The 24,189-nt window shown below is 50.2% G+C and overlaps 1 protein-coding gene across 1 annotated transcript in view; it reads right to left on the reverse strand.

The window, feature by feature from the left end:
* Nucleotides 1-24,189, reverse strand: part of Cacna2d2 (calcium voltage-gated channel auxiliary subunit alpha2delta 2) — a 130,073-nt gene that overhangs the window by 84,310 nt on the left and 21,574 nt on the right. Inside the window, exon 2 of the mRNA XM_051205055.1 lies at nt 19,748-19,829. Within this exon, the coding sequence (XP_051061012.1) occupies nt 19,748-19,829 (82 nt within the window). The remainder of the gene's footprint in view (nt 1-19,747; nt 19,830-24,189) is intronic.

Raw genomic sequence — 24,189 nt, forward strand, 5'->3', positions numbered from 1 at the left:
GCAAATAATAGCTTTTGCTGAATTCAGCTGCAGCCAATCAGAGGCAATCAAGCACACAAGAGGCCTGATGGGCCATACGGGCGGACGGACGGGCGGGCGCACCACATGCACCAGAGCTGGCCCCTCTGCCTGGCTGTGGAGCCTCCTCCCACTCTCATGGGTTTGGGAACTGGCGTGTGTGTGTGTGTGTGTGTGTGTGTGTGTGTGTGTGTGTGTGTGTGTGTGTGGTGTGCATGTGGTGTGTGTGTATGTGTGTGCGTGCACGTGGTGTGTGTATGTGTGTGGTGTGTATGTGTCTCTGTGTGTGGTGTGTCTGTGTGTGTGGTGTGGTGTGTGTGTATATGTCTGTGTGTGTGGTGTGTGTGTCTGTGGTTTGTGTGTGTGTGTGGTGTGTGTGGTATGTGTGTGTGTGGTGTGGGTGTGTGTAAGGAACTGTGCTCAGAAGGTCTCAAAAGGAGAAGAGGAAGGGCCCAGCTGGACTCCAGAGCATGAACTTGGCACCTGCTGTGCACTGAGAGCTAGAAAAGCTGTTAGCTGCTGGGGGCAACTTGGGAGAGGACACTCCTAGGCCAGCACACGGCAGCCTGGAATCCAGGCCCCACCCCAGCCTCCCAGGGGTTGTCTCTGGTGTCTGTACAGAGTCCCTGTCTCTTCCCTGAGGAGAGCGGAGCCTCCAATCAGGCCCCGGGAAAGCAATTTTTCAATCTTCAACGGCAAACACTAATACCACTGAAGCTAATTTTACAGATTTCCACTTCCAGGCGTCGCCTTTGTCCCAGAATCCCTTAGCCTGGGAGATTAGCAGTTTAGAGACTGGGGGGGAAAAAAGGTATTTTAAAATTCAGCATAACACTCTCTCTTAGACTCAGTGAGCTAAAAAAAAAAATTTCTTTTTGTTTTTTTGTTTTTAAATTGGAAAAAGAGTCTGTTAGTGAGGGAGGAGCCAGGCAGGTCCAGTTCCCACTAGCAGTGGACCCCAGTGGGAAATCCTTCAGAACCCTTTGAGCAGCCTCTGCACGATGCCTCAGATCTGCAGCCACGGATGGACAATGGGGAAGGAGTTGGGAGACCTGCACGTGGGAAGCCTGCTAGCAGTACTCTGAGGCCCTCTGCTTGAGCTCTGCATATGCTCCCTTTGAAGCTACCCATGAGTTCCCTGACCCCAACCCAGAAGCCTTTTCCAAGGCCAGGGGCCTGCTGCCCATTGTACCAATGAGACTGATTCTCCTCCAAGCAGACCCTTTGTGGTCTTCAGTTTCCCTGACCACATGTTCATCCAGTGCACATAAAGTTCCGAACTGGATACTGTCCGCCTCAACCATACCCCAAGCCCCATACCCCAAGCCCCACACCCAGGCCCCTCCAACACAGACAGGCTCAGGATGCTCTTGGTGAAACTCATTCTGCAAGCACCCCTCTATTGCATCTCTTGCAGATGAACAGCATAATCACTCCGCTCTCCGGGGGCCACAAGCTCAGAAATGTCCTAATGAAAAATAAATGTATTTACAGGGAGACGTCAAAGACGCCAGGACGAGTCAAAGTAATATGCCTGCGACTGGCACGCGGACTTTTATTTCTTCCCCCTCCACGCTCCAGAGCTGCTCCTGCGGCGTGGAGAGATAAATATTTTAAATAGCGACACTTTGGCAATGCACGGTTATGCAAGACAAGGAATAATTAGAAAATAAATTACTTTTTTTAAACACAGCGTTACAAACATCGGGCGCATCAGATTACTGCTTTATGCAGGCCGAGGCAGCGTGGTTTGAGGAGGCCAGCGCAGCAAGGACCTCAGGGAAGATCTTAGCCTGTCCCCAAAGCCCCCAGATGGAGACATTCCTCCTGCCCGCTCTGGGAGGCTCCCAGAATTGAGCTGAAGACCACACTTGGCAGCTTCCAGAAAATCTCGGCGATGGAAAGGCTTCCTCCGGCGTCTCACCAGCAGTAGGCACAGACTAAAAATAGTTTAATCTCCTTGAAAGCAAAAGGAGCAATCAGCAAAACAGACACTCGGGCCTGCATACCCCAGTCCTCTTCATGCTCTGCTCTATCCATCCCAGCCTGCCCCAGCGCCAAGCACTGTCAACTCTTGACAGATTCCAGGAGGGCAGGGTTCCAAGTCCATTCCCCTCCCACCACCACCACGGAGGACTCCATCAGCCACCATCCAGTACTTCTTGTCACCAGCCCAGCAGGTTATGTGTTGCTTAAATTTGGAGACACACCAGGAGAGAATCAGGGCATGAAGTGTTAAACCTGCCTTCTAGGAGAAGAAACTGAGGCATGGAGAGGTACACTCGCCAGAGAGGGCCGTGTGCAAAGGGGAAGGGTTGGGCAGAAAGGGTGGTTCTCACAAATCAAAGGGCAAGAAAAGGCAAGGGCTTTGGGCGGGGGAGGGGAGAAGTTCGCATGATGGGCCAGCTCCCTTCATGGCTGGCTGCATCCGTCACACAGATGTGTCTTACCTACTGCAACCAGCACAACAGATGGACTTGATCGTTTTCACCCACTGACCTGGGGTGGGATCTGGATCTAGTGTTCTGGCCCCAGCTTGCTGTGTGACCGTGAGCCTGTCTTGATCCTCTCTGGACCTCAGTTCCCCAGGGAGACAATTTCCAATGCCATGCCTGCTCAGGACTCATCAGGATCCTCGCTGTCTTCCTAGGCCAGTGTCTACATCTGCCCTTCCTCCACAGCTAACCCACTCCAGATCAGGAGCACAGAGTGTGGCAGTGGGTTCTTTATCACCACCCAATTTTGCAGGAAAAAAAACAAAAACAAAAACAAAACAACCAAAAAACAGGAAGGGAAAGTTCAGATACCCAAATCTATCTTGAAGAGGTCAGCATAGAGCCTGGCCGCCCATCCCAGCTCTACATCCCCACGATAGCCTCCCCCAGAGTACCACTGTTGAGCTGGGAAGGACACTCAGTGGTAGAGTACTTGTCTAGCACAGATGAGGCTCTGGGTTCCATCCCTAGTGACACACACACACACACACACACACACACACACACACACACACACACACACACATACACACACACGCACACACACACACACACACGTACACACACACACTCACACACACGTACACACACACGTACACACACACACACACACGTACATGTCCTCAACAAACAAACAAACAAACAAACCACCCAGCACTGCCTTTTTAGAGTTCTTAAAAGCCTTCTGTCCCCTCTTCCATCCTTTACCGAATGAAGCTAGTACAAAAAGCAATAAAGTGGACTCTGGCGGGTGGTCCAGCCAGCCTAGCCTCTGAAAATGCCATCAGAGAAATTGAAAGTGAAATCTCTTTTCCTTCTAAGCATCTTTCCTTATAACCAGCAGTTGCCTGCAAAAAGTCGTTCTATTGGCTCTGAGCTTTGCAAGACTAGCCTGTGGCTCTACCTAGCCTGCCCAGCTCTATCTGTAAGAGTGAGGAATGTCTCCCATCAGCTCCTGGAACTCTCCACCTTGCTCCCAGGTGTCCTGGGTCCTGAGTGCTAGTTTATCTGTATTCTCACGTCTTGCTTTACCTCCAGCTTTTGCCTCTGGATTGCCATGGCCCTCTGTTACTGCCTCTACACACTTGTAGCCTGGTTCTGTTACCTGTAATAAATTCACTTCCTTCACCATATCATCCAGGTTCCAAGGGCTGAGACATCCCTCTCTTTAAGAGATGAGGAAGTTGGGGCATGTGTCATCTGATTTGAGTGGTTTACTTGGCTTGACCTCTCAAGATTGCCCAGGCTCACTTCTGCAGCTTCCAGGTGAGCTCAGTTTCAATAGATGGAGTTGGCAACTGAAGAGGGCTCCCAGGAGGACAGAACTGTTCGGATAAAGGCGTGGCATTGGGTGGGGCTCCAAGACTTGGGGCTGCACTGAAATGAGACCCTGTCCTGGATGACTCAGAACCAGCTGAGGTGTTGGGAACAACCCCAAAGGGTAATGGCCTCCTAGTCACGGAGGTCTTGTTTTCTAATTACAGGTACACAGGTGTTGGGTACTGGGGTTCATCTGAGGCAGAACATGCTCTCTCAGGAAAACCCTCCCCACAACCACTGATGCTTTCTCTGCAAGCGGAAGACCTGGGCCACAGATGCAGGGGTGCTGGGCCACAGGCAGGGAGAAAACCAAGTTGTCCAAATGTCCCTCTGAGGTCGGGAGTGTCCTTTGCCTCTTCGTCCTCTCTAAGTCCTTTGATCTCAGAAGCCTCACTTCTGCCAGTAGTGGGGGAAATCCCAATATTGGGGAACCCTGAAGCCCAAATGGGATATTGGAAGAAACTTCTCTTGTGGGGACCTACAGTCCAGGAAGGCAATTTGACCAGACAATGAACATCATAATACACAAGTCCCTTCACCACACCCAGACCTCCTACCCATACCATTTGGTGGTACATTGACCTGGGATTTCTAGGGTTATGTCAGTGCCATACTCCTATCACATGATCTTCTATGTCTGTTTAAAGATGTACAGAGCAAGGGAAACACGCACCTCAGAATCAGAGACCAATCTAGCACAGAATATATGAAATGTGCTGTAAAGTAAACACTGGGGGTGGACTAACATGTGAGTCTTTTATATAATGAGAACTGGGTTCTTGCTGCTGGGGAAAGAATTCTCTAGAAGGAAAGGAAGAAGAATTGAATGAGCCTCTGGGTTGCTGTACTGGAGCCAGTCCATTGTGGCTTCACAATGTAAAAATGTATTGAAGGGTAGATACAGGCATAATTACAGATGCTGTGCTTACCTGGGTGAGCTCGCAAATATGTACACACACACACATGCACACACTACTCCTGATCACAAGAGGACCTAGACGCAGTATTAACACATAGTACCTGTAAGCACACGCAGCACCCAGATCTTGACGTCTAAATATTCTCCAATAAATGGAACTAGTATTCCTTGGACTAGTTCACAGTCCAAGGTTGGGACAGATGTGCTTTGAGCATCTTGTGGTGACAGAAATTAAAATAAGGGCCCATGCAAGGGTGAAGGCACACCCAAAGAGCACAGGAGATGACCCAAGAGAGCTCCAGAGCTGGAGCCATTTGCCCAATAAAATTATTAACAACACTACTGAATTATATCTACAGACTACAAAGAGCATTCATGAGTCCACACTGAAATAAATAATTGAAAGAATAAACAGAGGGAAAGAGGCAGCTCTTCCTTACAGAAGAACCCAGTTAATACATGCAGAAGGAATGAGAGAAATAGAAAAGCACCATTTGAACGCTCCTGTAATAACCGCTGCAGGCAAGCTTCGGCAATGGGATGCTAAAGCTGACAGCCAGAAGTTTTAGAGAAATGGGATGTTTGCACAGCCTCAAAGTATCTCCTCCAAGAAAGGGTTTTCAAATTATAAATAGAAAAAGCAGCAAGTTTACTATGGAGGAAGCAAGCAGATACTCCCTTAAGCAAGTGACCAAGGCCAACATCACCAATACCAAGACATACTGACACCATATAGCCCTAATACAACACACTGAGAAGGACACACATCTATCTTCTTCTTAAAAAATGTAAACCCTCAGTCTACTAATGAGGAATCTTCAGGAAAAAAAATAGGGGGAGGGCTACTAAACAAAACAACTGAGGAGTGCTTTTACTTTGTTTTGTTCTTCATAGAAGATGATGATATTATTGAGTTATAACCAATGATAGGTTTTGCTATGTAGCCTAGGTTGGTCTCCAAATCTCTATCCTCCTGCCTTAGCCTGTTAAATGTTGGGAATTCAGGTGTGAGTCACCACACCTAGCTTTGGCAGGAACCAAAGGGGGCAGTTTGAGACAGGGTTTCTCTGTGTAACATCCCTGACTGTCCTGGATTCACTCTGTAGACCAGGCTGGCCTCAAACTCACAGGTATCGGCCTGGCTCTGCCTCCCTCCTGAATAAAAGGTGTGTGCCACCACCGCACAGCTAGCTGGCATTAAAAAATGTGTTAAGACAGGGGTTAGAGAGCTAGCATAGTGATTAAGAATACTTACCACTCTTCCAGAGGACTTGGATTCAGTTCCCAGCATCCATACAGCAGCTCACAACCATCCATAACTCCTGTTCTAGGGGATCCCATGCCCTCCTCTGACCTCCACAGGCACCAGAAACAAACATAGTGCACATATGTGCATGCACATAAACCTCCATGCACATAATTTATTTAAGTGTTAAGATAAAAAAGGATGGGCTGGGGAGTTGGCTCAGTGGTTAAGAGCACTGGCTCTCTTCCAGAGGACCCAGGTTCAATTCCCAGAACTGAAATGGCAGCTCACAACTGTCTGTAACTCTAGTTCCAAGGGATCTGATGGCTTCACACAGAATTGCAGACAAAACATGCAGGCAAAACACCAATGCACATGAAATAAAAATAGATAAACTAAACTAAAAAAAAAGAAAAAAGGTAAGGACAGGCAAAGATACAGAATCTGCTACAGACGAGAGAAGATTAAAGAAATATGGCAGCTAAATATAATGGACTGTCTTAAATTTGACCCTGGAAGAGAAAGAGAAGATGAGTGCAAAATCTAGTAAAACTTTACATCGAGTCTTCTTTTGGAGGGCAGTGCTACACCGCTTTCTTAGGTGACATTTGTATTATGTTCTGCAAGGCAACTAGAAGAAACTGGGTAAGGGATTGGGGCATTTTTGTACTATCTATTTCCCCCCCCCAAAAAAAAAGGTTTTCTAAAAAAGGGAAACTACTGAGTCGCAGACATCGTGGCAACAATGTTATTTTTAAAAAGGTGCAAAAAGACACCTTAAATATGGTGGTAAAACGTAAAGATTGGAATACGAAACCGAGAAATTGCCAGACAAAAGTACAGACGTGGAAAACCAGAGGTGAGGAGGACTAGGAAGGAGGGGAAGGGAGGGGAAGGGAGGGGAGAGGTGAGGGAGGAGGTGAGGGAGGAGGTGAGGGAGGTGTGTGAGTTCAGAGTTCCCAAAGTGACGGCCTCGATCATGGAGTCTGCAGTGTCCACTGGGCTCTAAGAATGGAAGTAAATACCGTTAGCAAAGTATGGAATTGTTTGAACGCTGGGCAGAGGGGGAAATTTTTATGTTTCTGGTTAAAGAAACAGAGTGTAACAGGTCATACACGGTGGGTCAGGACTCTGAATGCTTTCAAACTCTGCTGCCGGAAGGAACATTAGCGGCAAATGATATCCAGCTGGACTCCAACCCGCCTCTGATTCCTGTGAAGCATACAGGGCAGGAAGGCTGAGGCCTGTAAGCCAAGAGCCAGGTTTCCACAAACCTGCCTCAGGAAGGTAAATGAAAGAAAAACATTCTCTGCCAGACAAAGAAAAAATAAAAATCAAGAGATCAAGGAAGAAGAGGGGACATGTCCCAGAGAGGTGAAGGAAATCCCAGGGGCGATGCCCTGCGAGTCGAGCGTTGAGAGTTGTAAGTAAGCTTGGAGAACAGCCAGACTTCACTGGAGCAACCTGGAAGGCCTCAGAACCGAAGTGTCAGCTTGAATGAGAGGAGGGTCAGGTAAAGCAGCGGGAGTCCCAGGCAGAAAAAGGACAGGTTCACAGCAAACTAAGCAAATAGATTAACAAACAAAACCCTGACAGTTGTCATCTTTAGAAAACCACTAAAAAGTACGTGTGTTATGATGTACGGTTATGAACAGCATTTATCAGGTCAGGATGAGGCCAGCAGTGAGTTCGAATCGAACCATACCCTAATATGGTGACACTGGAGGACTCGCGGTGGGGCAAGTTCTCATCTTAGGATAATGCCTACCCCTGAACACCACGCAGAAGCGACATAAGTGTGCCATTCTAAGGTATGGAGCTTGGAGAAGTGCCAGCCTCCAGGGAGTTGGAAATGCAGAGGGGGCCGCTGGGCTTACACAGCTTGCCTGGTGTAACCATTACTTTATACCAGGTGCCTTGCAACGCAGACTTAAAAACCCTAAATTCTGAAATGCATCTAGAAATGTAAGGGGGTAGAGAAGGCAGAGAAGGAAGGAAGAGAGAAGGGCAAACAGCAGAGGTACAAGAACTAGACAGGAGACCACTCTGACCCTGGCTCTGGCCTCCAGACAGCAGCTACAAATGGTGGGAGCTGATGATTTTACTCAGGCTGAAAGGGAAGACAACATCACAGATATAGATGACCAAAAAGACCAACTTGGCGTTTGTGACCTCTGTTCTGGGGTCCCTTTCCTATATTTTCCCAAAGCAAGAAATAATCAGAAGGGGATAGCAGCCCCTGGAGTGATCTGACAGATAAAGCCACCCATCCCAGGGACCTGAGGGACAGTGCCAAGGAAGGCTGGAGACACTGTGTCTTTCACAATTGTTGGCGCTTATACCAAAGTCAAGGGGCCTCTCTCATATGGACTCATAGGCAAGTCCTGCCTGGGAAGGGTTTGGGACTGAATAGACTGCCAGCTTGTTAACGCTCATGGCCTTTGTAGAATACAAATTCTGCCTAATGTATAGGGAATGCATAACTCCATAGCCTCTTATTCAGAGGACAGATTGGAGCCCCGGTCCTGGGACAAGAGGACCAGTATGTGGTCTGTACTGTTAGGCCTCAGGTCAAGTACGGGCTCAGATGAGCAGTTTGGAAAATTCAGAGCACCAAGTTCTTCAGACAGTGATGTGCTGGATCCAAACCCTCTGGGTGGGCGTGGCTCTCCCAGCAAACCATGTTTGTCAAAGGAAAGACAACAGGTCTTGAGTCTACACTAGAGCCCCATCACATCCTAGCCTTCATAAAGGCCTGGGGATTTCCATGCCCCTCATATGCTTTGGGAGCACCACAGCCCCTCCCAAAGGATCCTCCATAACTGCTGGTACCCCAGGATGTCGGCATTGCCCCAAATAGAAACCTTTACCCATCACATGTTCACTGGTGCTTCATAAGGGGCTTAAGGTTGTAAGAGGTCCCCTGAGTCAGCTCCTTGGCCAGATATGACCTTTTAAAAAATTAATTGATAGGGGGTGGTGATGATGCACACCTTTGATCCCAGCAATCGGGAGGCAGAGACAGGAGGATCTCTGTGAGTTCGAGGCCAGCCTGGTCTACAGAGTGAGTTCCAGGACAGGCTCCAAAGCTACACAGAGAAACCCTGTCTAGAAAAATAAACAAATAAATAATTGGTTATTATTATGTGTATGTTCATTCATGTATAAGAGTGCAAGTGCATGTATCCTATGACATATGTGTGGGACTAACCCCAGGTGTCAGTCCCTCATCTTCCATCTTGTTCAAACCAGTCTGTTCTTTATTGCTGGGTATGCCAGGCTAGCTGGCCAGTGATCTCCCCAGGAATCTCCTATTTCTTCATTCAGTCTCACTGAGATCACACACCCACGCTACTGCACCAGGCTTTGTGTGGGCTCTGAGAATACAAACTTCACTCTTCATGCTTGTCTTTACCCAATGAGCTCTCTTCCCAACCCGAAACCTTTCATGATTCCACCACAGGTTTCTATGGTGGGTGTGGGGATATGTCCTACCCAAGAAACCATCTAGTGAGGCAGCTCATTCAACTTATTGGGAACTCCCAATCTGTCCCCCAAAAGCTGTGGTCGGAGGTGTAAATGTTGTGCAGGCTCCCAGGGGTCCTAATCAGAAATAGAAGCTGCCAGACCCTCCTTGAAGCAGAGTTTTCAGGGACCAGTTTCCTGTCCACCCCCAAGTAGGCTCCAGACCCGACTGCCTCCTTCTCCCTGAGTGGTTCCTTTACCACTTAGTGATGGAGACAATTTACATAATGCATGGAATGTGAGCGCAATAATGACTGGAGAAGTAGGGTGCCGGTTAGTGGTTCCCTTAGTGGCTCCTAGGGAGGGGAACTACCTGCCGCCACACCACTACCCCCTCCCTCACGGAGCCGGCCTGTGAGGCTGCTGGGAAGCGGGGCCTTTAAGCACTCCACAGCTGCCAAGAGGAGTCTAGAAAGGACATACCCGGCCTAAGACAGGGATGGGAGCAACCCCAGGACAAAGGTGAACACTGGAGGAAATTTCCAAAGTCCTCAAGTTTGGAGCACAAATCTGCCCAGCCATGCTCCTGGAGTCGACACCTCTGCTGGGCCCAGGCCCTGAATGCTGAGCCTTCCTGGAAGTAGCCACTCCTATAGGCAGGAAGCTTTAGTTAGGCTGCCATGGAGCCCGGCTGCAGCTGCCCAGGAGGCGGTCACGTTCAAACACAAAGGCAACGATGGAAGGGGGAGAATACATAAAAATTACTGGCATGGTAATTGCTTTTTATATAAATGTTCCTTTTAAAAGTTTTCCCCAGTGGTAAAGTCCCTCTTTAAAAAGAATAAATTCACTGCACACCAATTTATTCCACGCCTGTAGATGGAGTATAATGAAAGCTCTTCCGTCAACACCTGATCAAGAGGCAAGTGGCTGCTTCTTGACCCAGCTACCCAGTCTGACTGCGCAATGATGCAGTAGAGAATTGGGCTGGGGCCGGGGGGTCTTTGAAGAGTGAGGGCTGGAGTTAGCATTGAGCCCAGATTGTAAGACTCTAGTGCAGAGCTCACCAGTGTCTCAGGATCTGTGCAGAGCAGGGCAGCTACAACCACTCTGATGTATCAAACAGAAGGGGTATGGGGCTGTGGCTACTGGGAAATGTGAAGGCCCTCATTTTGGAGGGACAGGGTAGCATAGGCATTAATGCAGGGAAAGCATGATGGGCTACTAGAGCTGCCTGAAAAAGGGCCCAGCGATGCCTGCAGACTGAACAAGAGCTCCCTACACACAATGCAGAGGCACAGAACCTGTGCCCTCTGACAGCCACCACTCCATGGACACTGGGCCCTAGGTGGCTTTAAAGCCCAGCCTTTGTACTGCACAAGGTCCTGTACAAGGTCCATGATCTCCACTGTGGGGGTCATTTCATCCTTAGCACAGACACACGGCTGATGCTATCCTGTCTCCCTGTTGCAGGGAGCTGCACTCAGTACCTGGGAACGACCTGGGAAAGCGTGTGTGTAACGTGTGTTCTCCATCCACAACTGAGACTTCTCAGCTTGGATAACGACTCGTTAAGTAGTTCTCACCTGCTTAGGTGACAGAACTCTTAGCATCTGCCTCCTCCAGTCCCACCCTGCCCTATGGATGCCTGCACACACTTCCACAGGCAGCTCTCGGAACCACACACAGATCCACATGCGCCCTCTTGCCTGGTCACACTTGTCATGTGGGTTACATGCAGGCACCAGCACTCCCTCCTATGGACACACACACCCTCCTTTGTTCATGCCTCCCGTGTAGCACTCAGGCACAGGTGTCTCTTCAGTATGAACACATGTGCATGCTCACACTCCCGCTTAGTGTCATGCATACTTTATCCTCTCTTCCATACACAGTGGTCAGCCATGTGCCACTGCATTCCAGGCTCAGCAGGAAGGCACTGTGTCTCGGTGAGTCATCAGGACTAATGGCCTTCCTGGTTGTTCAGGTGGATTCTGGCCTGGGCATAACCCTGCCCTCTGGCCATGGTTTCTGTACTCCACATGATGTAATCACAACATTGGACCTCCCAGAGATTCCTGGCAGCCTATGTGTACAGTAAGGATGCAAAAGCTGATGGAAGTGGGAAGCTTTACACACGGGCGGCCTTGGCACTGGCCTAGAGGGCTTCCTGGAAGAGGAGAGCTGTGATCTTGGTTTAAGTCAGCAGAGAGGTGGAGAAGGTGGAGGAGGAAGAATGATAGCAGGTGGATTTGGAAGAAGTCCAGGGAGGGTAGGGCAGCTGGGAGGCCCAGAGGCTTAGGCAAAGCTTCCTGCTACCTCTACTCAAAGCTTCCGTCCTAGCTAAGATTTTGCATCACCCCGGAATGACCCATACTCCCCAGCTTCAGCTAGGTGCCAGCATATCTGTGCGGCCGGTTCTTCTCCAGAGCACCTCTGCCCTGCCTGTGTCCTCTATCTCCTCACAGAGAGCAATCAAGGGATCCCGTGCACAGACTGTATTCCGGTGGCCTCATACATAATAACCCTCTCTCTCCCAGGGCAGCTAGAACTGACTTCACTTCTCCCATGTGGGGGTTAGCTAGCACCCAAGGCCTTGTGCGACAGCCAGAGCCCCAAGTGCCTCCTTCCTAATCCATCCACAGAATAGTCACTAGCTGATCATCTGTCGTCACAGTCATGTGGCATCTACATGCCCAGCATATACTGCAGCCATGTATGTGCACAGCCTGTTTCTCATCCTGCTGTGTACCCTGAGGCTAGGCACCCAAGCCTAAGTGCCAGTCATGTGGATATCCAGTCAAGGAGAGACAAGGACAGGACCTTAGGGGTCTACTCAGGATCCAGCTACTTCAGTCTCCTCCCCGATGTGGGACAGGTCAGCTAGCCTTCAGAATCACCGGTCCCAAGGTTAGGAGAGAGTGGTAGGGAAGACTTTCTCCAAACACAGCACTTCTATACATACAGAGGACAGCTGTACGCAGGAAAGGTAGGGAGAGGACATCTCCATTTTCAGCCTGGTAGTGGGAAATGCTCCCTGCACTGCCCCTGGGGCTGGCTGTGGTTTGTCAAAACCAATTACTTCTCTGCCTCTGCCAAGCACTTGGGGCTCCATGAATCTGAGTCAAGTGTCGCCATGGCTGCCACTGATCCAGCAATGGATAAGAACAAATGGGGAAGAATACAGATTGGGTCAACTGTCCCCCATGGCCCAAGATGGAAACCCACTAGGCTTTCTATCCCATCCCCCATTTCCAACCCTAGATCATCAAGACCGGCCCCCCCCCTCTAGGCTCAGCAGCTCCATCACTCTTCAGAGCTGGGTGTGGAAGCTGGGGGAGGAGGACAGAGGCCCTAGCTACTTCCATAAGCTACAAGGGCTGGGTCATCATAGAAGCTAAACTCTGTTGTCCTGCATCAAAGCCAGCTTCTCTGGGGGATCTCAGAGGAGAACCCATGTGTTCACTAGAACATTCTTTCTCTGAATGTGTGCATTGAGAGTTATCTTGCTTTATGGATAGACATTTTTTATTGACTAGGCGTCTCCAAAATTCCTGAGACAGTGTCATCTACCTGGAAAGGTTTTGCTCATGCCCTCCAACATTGCCCCTTACTTAAGACCCTGGGCCAGACGACCCTGAGATCCAGCTAAAGATCACAGCTGTGGCCTGACTCACTAACCTCCTCATTCCAGAGACCAGCTCAGAGCTTGGTGGCCTTCTACTGCCCCCCTTGTCTATGTCTTCACTGCTTTTGTTTGTTTTTTCAAGGCAGGGTTTCTCTGTGGAACAGTCCTGGATGTCCTGGAACTTGCTTTGTAGACCAGGCTGGCCTCAAACTCACTGAGATCTGCCTGCCTCTGCCTCCCAAGTGCTGAGATTAAAAGCTTGTGCTACCACCTCCCAGCTACTCTTTGCTCTTCTTAAAGGACATGAGAGGCAAGCAAGTAAGCAAGCAAGCGACTTGTTTGCTAACCAGATAAATCAAGTCTGAGCCTTCTGGGATGTAAAGGTCCCTCCCCTTAACCTCTGGCATCTCCTCCCCAGTGTGACTCCTCATCTGGTTCCCTGGACTTCTGGCCAAGAAAACCACTACCCTTTATTTGATCACAGATGCTATTTATTCTAGCCCTGCCCAAGCTTGGTGGCCTTTATGCCTTTCTCAGTAAAATGTCTCCAAAATATGTCATGATCAGCCGGGATGAGAAAACCAATTTTCAAAATCCTGGATAGAGCTAAGCAGAGAAGACACCCTGATATCTGAATTTTTTTAAAAAAAAAATCTGTGACCAACCCTTGGAACTGCAATCAATTTGTTCTGGAGATATGAAGGAACGAAGACACCCCACACTTACAGGGCCCGTTTTTCTGGCAGGGAGGCTCTGATGCACACGCCTGCCTGTAACCAGCACCTTTGACTCTTTCTGCTCCCCCGAGGCTCCCCCACTTCCCATGAAGACAGAGCTGCTTGGACCTCCACATCACAAACATGGGGACACGCTCAGACAGGCAGGAGGGCATGCCCCAGGTTACATAGTAAAAGTCCAGCCCTGTCTGTCATTCCCACTCATATTATCCTTCAGTCGCTGCTCAAGGCACAAACTCTAGGTTCAACCTCAGCTCTGCTGCAGCGTGAGCCAGGGCAGATTCTGTCTTCAGAAGACACAGACCACCAAACATGTCCTTCCCACTCCAAGCTATTCCTCATGCCCTGGAGTTGACCTCAGATGTGCCCCACAGTGACCTCTTGTCAAAAGCTAGAAGCCAGAGGCCACTGTCCCTGTGGTTCTATCGCTGACAGCCCCATCTAAGGATATTCTTCTAGATCCCTCTGTATCTATGGACTTCCCAGAAACCTTGGCAGCATCTTCCGGAGGAGATGCTCAGAATCCCAGAAGCCATCTAGCAAGTAGCCCAGCCTTGGCTGTTCCCTGCTGAGGCTCCAGAGGTGAAGGGCAGGCATGTGTTTGTGCCCAGGCCCCTTCTGGTTTTTCCACACAATACTCTCATGCTCCCAGACAGAAGGAAGATGGGAAGGCTGGAGCTGAGGGAGGGGCTGAGGAAGGCTCTGGTGCCAGTCCAGCCTAGCAGACTTGGAGGAGCTGTCAGGGTTGGGGTACAGGCTGTTGGTGCTTGAGGCAGGGAACAGAAGTCCTACCTAGGGAAGGTGTCCTGGGGAGGCCACCCTCCGCCCTACTTCCTGCAGGCCCTCCCTATCTGATGTGCTCTGTGAAAAGGTAGTAGACCTTAGCCTGGCTGGCCCATAGATGAAACAGCTTTTAGAAAAACTCTTCAAAAAATGGAAATTTTTTTCCATTAGGTCTCATTGGAGAGTGTGCATCTCAGGGCGGAGGAGAAGAGCAACAACCACTTCCCATCCAACACTGCGGATCCCCACTCAGGGAAGCACAGTCCAGACTTCATGGTGTGTATGTCCTGCCACACAGGACAGGAAAGGGAAGGGAAGAGGTAGGGAGTAGGTCAGACTGAGAACAGGGAACAGAGTACAAAACGGGAGTCCAGACAGGGCTTGGCCAGGCTCTGATGCACCCGTCTCTCTGTAACCAATTATGCTCAAGCAGCGGCCTCATCACGTTTCAGACACCCTCCCAGGAGCCCCCCCTCAGCCCCATGCATCCCCGCTGGGTGCCGAGCAAGAGGACCATATGGAGGGAATAATAAGACAATTAACTTTCCATTAAAGAATAATATATGTGGGTTTTTAGGGAGGCAAGCGACAGCAATCCCTACCCAGCGGCATATTTCACACCCGAGCCCCTTACCACCCCTCCGCTGCTACAACACGCCCCACATCACCATCATCTGCACCAGGAGAGAGGAGGGTGCCGCTGGGCCCCAACAGGAGGCAGGCGGCTGGGTGAAGGGGTGGGGCCTGCCTGATAAGTAAGGGCAGAGCCACTAAGAAGATAGTTCTGAGACGGGTGGGGGGCGGGGAGGAGTGGTAAGCCAGTGAGGATGTGGGAGGAAACTGGTGGGTTCCCTCATCACCCCCCAGCAGACCTAAGGAGCTGCTTGCTGCCTGCCTTTCAAAGGCACACGCAAATCAGTGTGTGGGCCACGGGTCACAACCTCTGCCTTTGCCTGGCCCTTCTGGAATCACTTCAAACCCCTGGCACTTCCCTTCACCCAAGCTGTTTTCTTCTTCTGGGGCTCCATGCCACTTGAGGGCACCGGTAACCTTGTCTTGGATGCCCAGTGCACACTCGCCTCAAACGGAAACACTTCAGCAAATACTAAATCCAGTGTGCGAGTTTGCAGAGGAGCCAGCTGGGGAGGAGGTGTGGGGGCACGGAGAGTCATTTCTCAAAGGCACCTACAGAGGACCCTGGATGTTTCCAGACTTTGACCCAAGCTGATAGCCAGCTCCAGATGTGGCACTCTGCAAATATTAATTACACATTCCTGGGAGCGCTGAGCAGGAGGAATAGCTCGGGGCAGACAAGACAGAACAGGACTGTGACATTGGCACCGGTTTAGAAATACTATTTTTGGTCCTCCTAAGAGGTCAAGAGCCCCAGATACCATGGGCTGAATTGCCCTGGCTGGAATGTCAGTTGGGGGTACCCAGCGGGAGAATGACTGGGACTGGGGATTTCTGAACCTGAGTCCTGCTTCCTTTATCCTGACACCCGCTCGCCAGCACTTACGGCTGCCTGTCTGAGCTCCAGGACTGGCTGTTGGAGATGACTGACCAGGACCTTGGGTTTCCTTCCTTCTTAAGTCTGTGAGGATAACCAGTAGCATGTAAGTTGGCTAAGATCACCATGCAGGAGAAGGCATTTGGGATATAGACAGGGCAATAGGCATTTCTACCCTGAGCAGCAAATGAGGTACGTGGAGTTTGACAGGAGCGGTATGTTTCCAGAAGATATGCTGTGGTCCCAGACATGGCCATCTCAGGTCCCTGCTCCATGACAGCTCTGTCAACTGTTTCCCCTCACTCCTAGCCCAAGCAGAAGGGAGTATGTCACCAGGTCAGAAACCTATCCTAGGGCTGATATATGTGATGACCGCAGTCCCATGCCTGAGGACAGTCGCTCTGTTTTACTCTTCACAAGGTCCCCAGAGCTGTTCTCTTTGTACCCTAGACATCCATTCAGAAGTGGGAATGTCCCTGACCTAGGCTTCAAAGAGCAGAGACCTGCCCTTCTCCTCATCCTCCTCTTGTACCCCCAAGCAACTGATGAATTATTCATCCTGATATCCTCATTATGCAAATGAGCTCCGAGCCCAAGCATATGTTCTCTACTCTCCCCCTAGGATGGGGACAATATGGTGCTGATGGGGGAGGGTGGAGAAGGAGCTCAGGAGACTTCTCTCAGTCCCATGGGCTGTGGAGGGGACAGACTGCTTAGGGTCCACACTTTCATAGACGGTACAGGCACGTTTGGCAAGGGCTGGGTGGGGCTCTCCTGCCTGAGAAAGTGTAGCTCAGGGGTGTCTGGCTAAATTAAGGAAGAAGAGATGATAGGTTAGCAGCAGACTAGGTGCTGGCCTGGGGTCAGATGAGGGAACGTGACAGGGTCTTCATAGGCAGCTTCCTTATCCTATGGTATGCCATGGTTTCTAACCTATAAATGGGCCACATTGTGCCCCCAGCCATGCCCCCATGGAGTTTGTGATAAGGTCAGGAGGAGGAAAATGCCAAGGCAAGGAAAACTCTCCCAAATGCCACTGTCTGCAGTTTCTGCTCTCTTGCAGCTGCCAGCCCTTGAGGCTCCAAGCTACTGGGGGATGGGGCGGCCTCTAGGAGCAGGGCAGGCAAGGAACACAGCCATGGGGGAGGCTCTGATCACCACAGTGGAGTGGGGGGGCGTTTTGGAGGGCTCAGAATTGGCTCAGAAGCCTGAGGAGGGGCAGCTCCAGTGGGGGCCTGGGCTGTCAGCTTGGCAACACTAGTGAGAAGGCCCGTGGTAGCATTGGTAGCTGGGTCACAGCTCTGCACCAAGCACCCTCCTGACCCATGGGATCCAAACACAAGCAGGGCACACGTGCGTTGAAGGAGGAAAAAAGGTGTGAGGGTTGGGTCAGATGTGAACTATGGAGTAGGTGAGGAGTCCACTCTATAGGTCATCCCAGCTCCCACAGGGTTGCTCTCTTCTGCTAGAGCTGTACACCTGTCCCCTCCCCCAATGACACATCTCGGCCAAGTATTCTGTGCCAGGAAGCAGTCCGAGAGCTGTCAGCAGGAAGAGGCTGAGGAAGCAGGTGAGAAAAACTGGGGCAGGACAGAGCCACTGAGAGCTGGCAGCCGTGGGCAGCGGAGGGGTTGCCAAGAGGAAGGGACGCCGGGTCAGCACTTCTTTGCCCACCTGCCGTACCAAACACAGTCCTGCCCCGGTTCCCAGAGCTGCAGGCCTCCTCCATGCACCCAGGAGGAGGAAAATGGTCAGAGGCTGGGCTGGAGCAGGAGGCAGGGACCCCAGGTCTGCCGCAGGCCAGCTGTGGCAGCTTGCTCGCTGCCCAACCGGTAAAAGCCAGAGAAGAGATGCTTTACTGGTGGAAGGGCCTGGAATTTCCCACACTCCATCCAAAGGGAGAGAAAATTGTCCTGGGAGAGAAAATTACCACGGAAGAAAACTCTGAAGATTTCTGGACGGGGGTGGGGAGGTATGATTGGCTCTATTGCCACCTTACTACCACATCTTCCGGGCAAAACCCCCAGCGAAGAAGGATGATCAGAGGGATCCAGGCGGGTCTCCCCAAGGTGCATATGACAGGTTTGCTATCAGATTCCATGTCTGGCCCTCACCATCCAGGAAGCTCTCTAGTCCAGACAGATCCACATCTCCTGCATGTAGTGGCTATTATTTTCTCATAGACAAATGTTCTGAGTTGCTCATAAATACAGAATCCTGCAGGGCTCTTAACTGGCATTAGAAATACAAAGATGCACTAATGCCCCATAGGAAACTTGGAAAAGCGTGCATCACAAACTCCAGGGACCTACCATTCCTCTGTTAACCTATACGGTTGCACTTGGCAATGCCCACTTAGAGCCTGTTAGTGCAGGATGCTATTCCTGAGCCTAAATTGACTCCTGTTCCGGAACAGCTTTTCCTACAGTGCTTTCTCTGGAAACTCTGGCGGCTTCCAAGTGCAGCTGAGTCATTGAGAGTTCACAGGAAGAGTAGGATGGGGGCTACTGCAGTTCAAGGCCAGCACCAGGAAAGGCAGGTATAGAGGCCTGGGCGATCTCAGAAGGGATGCTGAACACACTAGTAGTTCAGACCTTCAGACCCACTAATTAGCCACTTCTGATTAGCATCATTTATGCCAGGGGCCTTACATCCATAAGCAATGTAAAGATATTCACACTGAGTTAGCTAAGCCTAGAAAGGGGATGAGGATGATCCCCACATTCCCTGTCTACTCCAGAGGTTACAGCTCCTGACCCTGGCCCTGGCAAGATGGATGACAGAAACAATAATTGCTGAGCCCTAGGCCTAGACTCAATCCCCAATAGTAGCTGTCTTCTCCGCTGTTCCCAGGCCAACTATGGGAAAGAGATCCCCATTACTACTCTGCTTGATTCTGGCAGATTCTATCCCTTATAGACCCCAGTGAAGAGATGCCCTCCTATTAGAGCCTCACACCTATTACGGTAAGAGCTCTGCTCTCTGAGCCTCCGCATTCCACATAAAGAGCTCAAGCCCGTAGCCTGACAGCAGCACATTTTGCAGCCTTCTGGGGGTGACGGATGACTGGCTCTTCACATCACTATTTCAAACATTAACATAATCTCCCAGGATGAATGTGGTCGCTGGCGCCTAATCAATCACCCCCTCCCGCACCTTGATCCCTCATTCCCACACTTAACATAGGCTTGCCACTTCATACGGACTGTAGTGCCTGGAATCCCAGCCTCCCACCCTCTTCTCTGGGTCTTGCTTTGCTTGGCCATCCTATTTACTTGCTGATGAGACTCTTGGGCTTCTGTACACCCTGTAGCTATGGCCCTTCAAGGAACTGGCCTCCCACCCAAGGCAACTGCCTCAAATACAGAGCTCACCGCCCTTGAAAACTGCAAAGTCCCAACACCCTTCCAAGCACAAGTTTCATCAGAATGGGCCACCATTCCAACGGGTACCTGGGGAAGGTCAGACTGAGACCCCATGGAGTACTACTACTTGAGATCTAGTAGTAGCTCGCTATGCCAGGACTTCAGTGATGTCACCACCTCATTTCTCCCTTTTTTTTTTTTTTTTTTTGTCACTCTTGCTGGGAAGCAGGTCCCTGCAGGAAAGCAAGTACACCAGCTTACCTCTCTGAGCTGCTGCACGCCTCCAAATATCCGCATCACACCATCAATCTCCTGTTCCAGGCGCCGGGCCCAGTGCTGCATCCTGCATCCAGAGGAGAAAGAGATGTCAGGACCAGGCCTGCTGGAGCTGCAGCTGCAACAACCCATTCCTGGCCACCCAGGGGAACCAGGGCAGCTACTCCCTCAACTTCATTTTCACCAGAGAAGGGACAGACACTAGGAGCAGAGTGAGCCTGTGATGTTTCCCTTTGATGTTTGGCCTGGTGGCCTAGGCTTTCCTCGCACTGACTGGCAGCCAGGGAGGAGAGGAGAGGGCATTGTGGATGCGCTGAGGGAGTTTGGCAGTTTGGAAGAAGCCTGCAGGGCGACTATTGTCCACTATGAAGACCAGTCCTTGATGTTGCTGTTCTGAACACGGGGACGTCTGGACACCAGGGAGGATGAAGACATGAGGAAGCTAGGTGAAGTTTGAGGAAGGGGAGAGGGACACTGCTGCCACCTCCGACCCAGCATGTAAACAGGAGGTTGAGGTACCCACTTCCCTGGGCTGCATCTGAGCAGAAGACACAGAGAGCTTCCAACTCAGATGGCCTTTGCTTTCCTAGTTTCCTGTAGGAGATGCTCATCAGAGACCCAAGGCTGGATGTCTACCATGAGCCCAACCAGAGTTCCAGTACAGATCATCCAGGTCCTTTCTGGAGGTCCGGCAAGCCCCTGAATTGCAAGCTTAAACAGGCTGTCTGTACGTGGGTACCACCATCTGATCATTTAAAACCATCTCTGTCTCTCTCAGCTTCCTGAGATAATTTGGAGCCATCTCTTAGAATGGCACAGGGAAACATAAGAATAGGTGATCCAAGGAGGCTATACAGGAATCTCTGTTCGTGGACAAGATGAACAGGTGTCTATATGATCCTGTATTCTCAAGCCTACATCAATTTTAGCATGTTGTAGACAAAGCTCTTCCAAGAGGGCCCGTAAGGGACCCACCACCAGGCTGTAAAGAAGCCATGAGATCATAGAGCACAATGGAGTAGGGAGATGTCAGGAAAGTTGCAACTGTCCCCAACACCCTTCTCAGGGCCAACAACATCCCCTAGTATCACTTAGGGCCAGGACTCTCTCTCTTCTGGCTCCTTGTCCCACATTCCTCCTCAGGCCTGTGCTGGGGGGGGTTGGGCTCATGCCATTGTGTGTGCCCCGGTTGGTTGGCATGGGAACTCAGAGCAGGAGGCGGGTAGATCACTAATTGCAATTTGCCAAGCTGAATGTCAGGACCGTGATGGAAAAAAAAAATCAACATCAAAAGAAAGCGGTATTAGCTTCAGCTTGTTGTGGGCTGAGCCTCAGCCTGACTCCCCAGCTCTGTTCCCCACCATAGAGCAAAGTCTAACCTCGCGCCTGGGTAGAGGCCAGGGTGTAAGCCTCAGCGGTCAGCCTGCAGGGGGAAAGGCGCTGCTCTCTGCCTGACCCCATCCACCAGCATCGATGCTCTGGCCCTGATGGCATGAGGACAATGTAGCAGGTGGCTCTTTTGTGATCCTGCAACTACAGAGCCTTGGGGGTTAATAATGGAGAGAGTCTCACACAGTCCTGCATCTGGATAGAATGGGTAGAGTCAAGGACCTGATCTTCAAAGACATCCATTATCTCTGCCCTGAATTCTAAACCTGACCTCAGCAGTCCATTGGCTTAGGGGACAAGATGTCAATCATAATCTTTCCTGTGTGAATATACAGAAGGGCACCCACCATGTGCCAAGCACAGTACCAGCATGCCATGTGCTCTCTGGCTTCAATCTTCAGAGGCAAAGCCCCCAAATTACAGATGAGGAAGCTGAGGGTTTAAAAGCAGGGGTTTAGTGTCCTATCTAAGGATACTCCTCCAAGACATGGTGGAGACAGGACTTTCTGCAGCAATTTTCTAGAATTACAAGAACTAACACACAAGTCACCGTGTGCATCCCTTTCTGACTTGACATGTCACCTTCGGTTTTCCAATCTGTGGTGATATTTTATTTATGATTTAATAAAGCCACTGGAGATCAAAATGCAAAGCTAACCACAGCCATAGAGCCAGGCGGTGGTGATACAACCTTTAATCCCAGCAGCCACACTAGCTAAACACAGAGTCAGGCGATGGTGGTGCACACCTTTAATCCCAGGACTTGGGAGACAGAGGCAGACAGATCTGTTAGTTCAAGGCCACCCTGAGCTACACGAAATTGACCCAGTCTAAAAGAGAATCAGCTCACACAAAGGTGATCTCAGGACTTGGGGTCACCCGCCTTTAATCCCAGCACTAGAGAGGTGAAGACAGGAGCGATATGGCTGGGCCGAGAGGGGAATATAAGTGGGAGGAGACAGGAGCTCGGAGGATTGCAGTCTGAGGTTTAGTGGAGAACAGTGCGCTCTGAGGATTTATAGAGCCAGGATCACCCATTTTGGTCTGAGTTAGAGGTGAGAGCTACTGGACTGGCTGCTTGCTTGAAGCTTGAACCCCAATATCTGTCTCTGGGTTTTTTAATATTCATGTTACACTAATTAGCCACAGTGGGAACATTTACACCACAGAAATGGGCAGATGTCAGAAATCACAGCAACACCCCCACCCCCAGCAGCAAACTGACAAGTTTTTTAAAAGTCTTCAAGAATTTCATACAACGTATTCTGGCCATATTTACCTCCTCCACCTCCTCCCAGACTTATCTTTACCTCCCAACTTCATTCATTCATTCATTCATTCATTTATTTATGAATGATAGTTTCTTACTATGTAGTTCTAGCCAACTCTCTGTGTAGACCAGGCTGGCCCTGACTCACCCGCTTCTACTTCCTGAGTACTGGAGTTAAAGTTGTGTGCCATTTCTTTTACTCATTTATTTTTAAATAACCCACTGAGTCCCATGGTGGGGGCGATATCCACGGCCATGTGGTCAGACTACCTAGGATCAGCCCTCTAAAGAAAACCAATTCTCCTTCCCCCAGAAGCTATCAATTGTTGATAGCTGGCAATATTTACCAAGTCACCAATGATTCTGCCTGGGCATGGACTCTTTGCTAGTATGCATACAGACCCTTGCTTCTGGAATCTCACAGAAAAGTAAAAGACAATTAATTGGAAAAACAGGCATGGATGCCAAGTTTTTACTTTGCTCAGACAACACATTATTAATATAATTACCATCATTTCATGTAAAAGGGCTATTTCAACATTAAAATCATTTTAGAAGAGCCAAATCTTTGGACAAATTCAAATTTTTCCACAAGACATACATATACACTCCCTCTCTGTCTTTGTGTCTCTCTGTCTGCCTGTCTGTTTCTCTGTGACTCTCTGTATGTCTCTGTCTCTCTACCCCTCCCTCTTGGATTTAGGAGCAGCTCTAGTCCTTAGTCAGGTTTAGTCAGGTATCCTGGGCCTCACAGGTCAACTGTAGGTCCTCAGCTTGCAGCCTATCAGTTCAGTGTTAAGGAAAACAAGTTACTCTGATTCTTCACCTAAACCAAACCAAATTAGGAAGGCAATGTCTATGTCCTGGAGCTAAAAAGGACTTGACAGATAATCCATCTCATTGTCACACAGATATGACTTTGTGGGTTTTAGGGTTTGGCCAGTGGCCAGCGCTAGCTGGGAGGGGGCTGGTCTATAGTACTGAGGAGCTGATGAAGTGTATGCCTGCAGCATTCCTGCCTTGAGGCTAGAAAACCACACAGCAAGCCAAGCTCAACCCTGACAGAGGCAGAGCTGAGCTTAATCCCAGGGAAAGGCACTTTGGGAGAATAAGAGAGGCAGCAGAATCCATAGCCTCACTCACTCAAAGGTAAATGGGTCAAATACTACCCGTGTTTCTGTGGACTTGGACCCATGAGTCCATGCCAGTGCCCCCTAGCCAGATAGTGCTGCCCCTCAGGTCATACTGCAACAAAGAGGTCTATCTGCTATATCCTCAGATCCTGGGCATTTCCCATCCTCTTCGATGAAACGGCTCCGCTATCTCTTAGGGCTTCATTAGCAGGACAGTAAGGGAGGAGGCAGCCAGAGGCCTGTCTGCAGCTCTTCCTGACCGATATGGAGAGAGGATGGAGATCAGCCTCGGCTTCCCATGTGCCTGAACTGGGGGAAGTAAAGGCATTGCAGCTCTGCTTTACAGATAGGAAAATCAAGACACCTGGAGAGATGGGTACAGAGTCAGACACTTGAAAGAAGCCAGCCCCATTAGGCCCATCAGCCCCTCCTTCCAGGACAAAGCAGCTCCCGAGAAGCCCCAGGGGAGACCGCCAGCTGTGGAGTTTTGGCGAGTTCTGTCCCCTTGGAACCTCAGCTTTCCCACCTGTCAACAGGATAATAATAACTGTCTGAATATTGTAAATGGGGGCCTGGAGGATATAGCTGGGTTGGTAGAGTGCTTGCCTAGTGCCATGTCAACCAGGTGTGGTGGT

This window comes from Phodopus roborovskii, unplaced genomic scaffold (assembly GCF_943737965.1).
Source record: "Phodopus roborovskii unplaced genomic scaffold, PHOROB, whole genome shotgun sequence".
In the NCBI taxonomy this organism is placed as follows: Eukaryota; Metazoa; Chordata; class Mammalia; order Rodentia; family Cricetidae; genus Phodopus; species Phodopus roborovskii.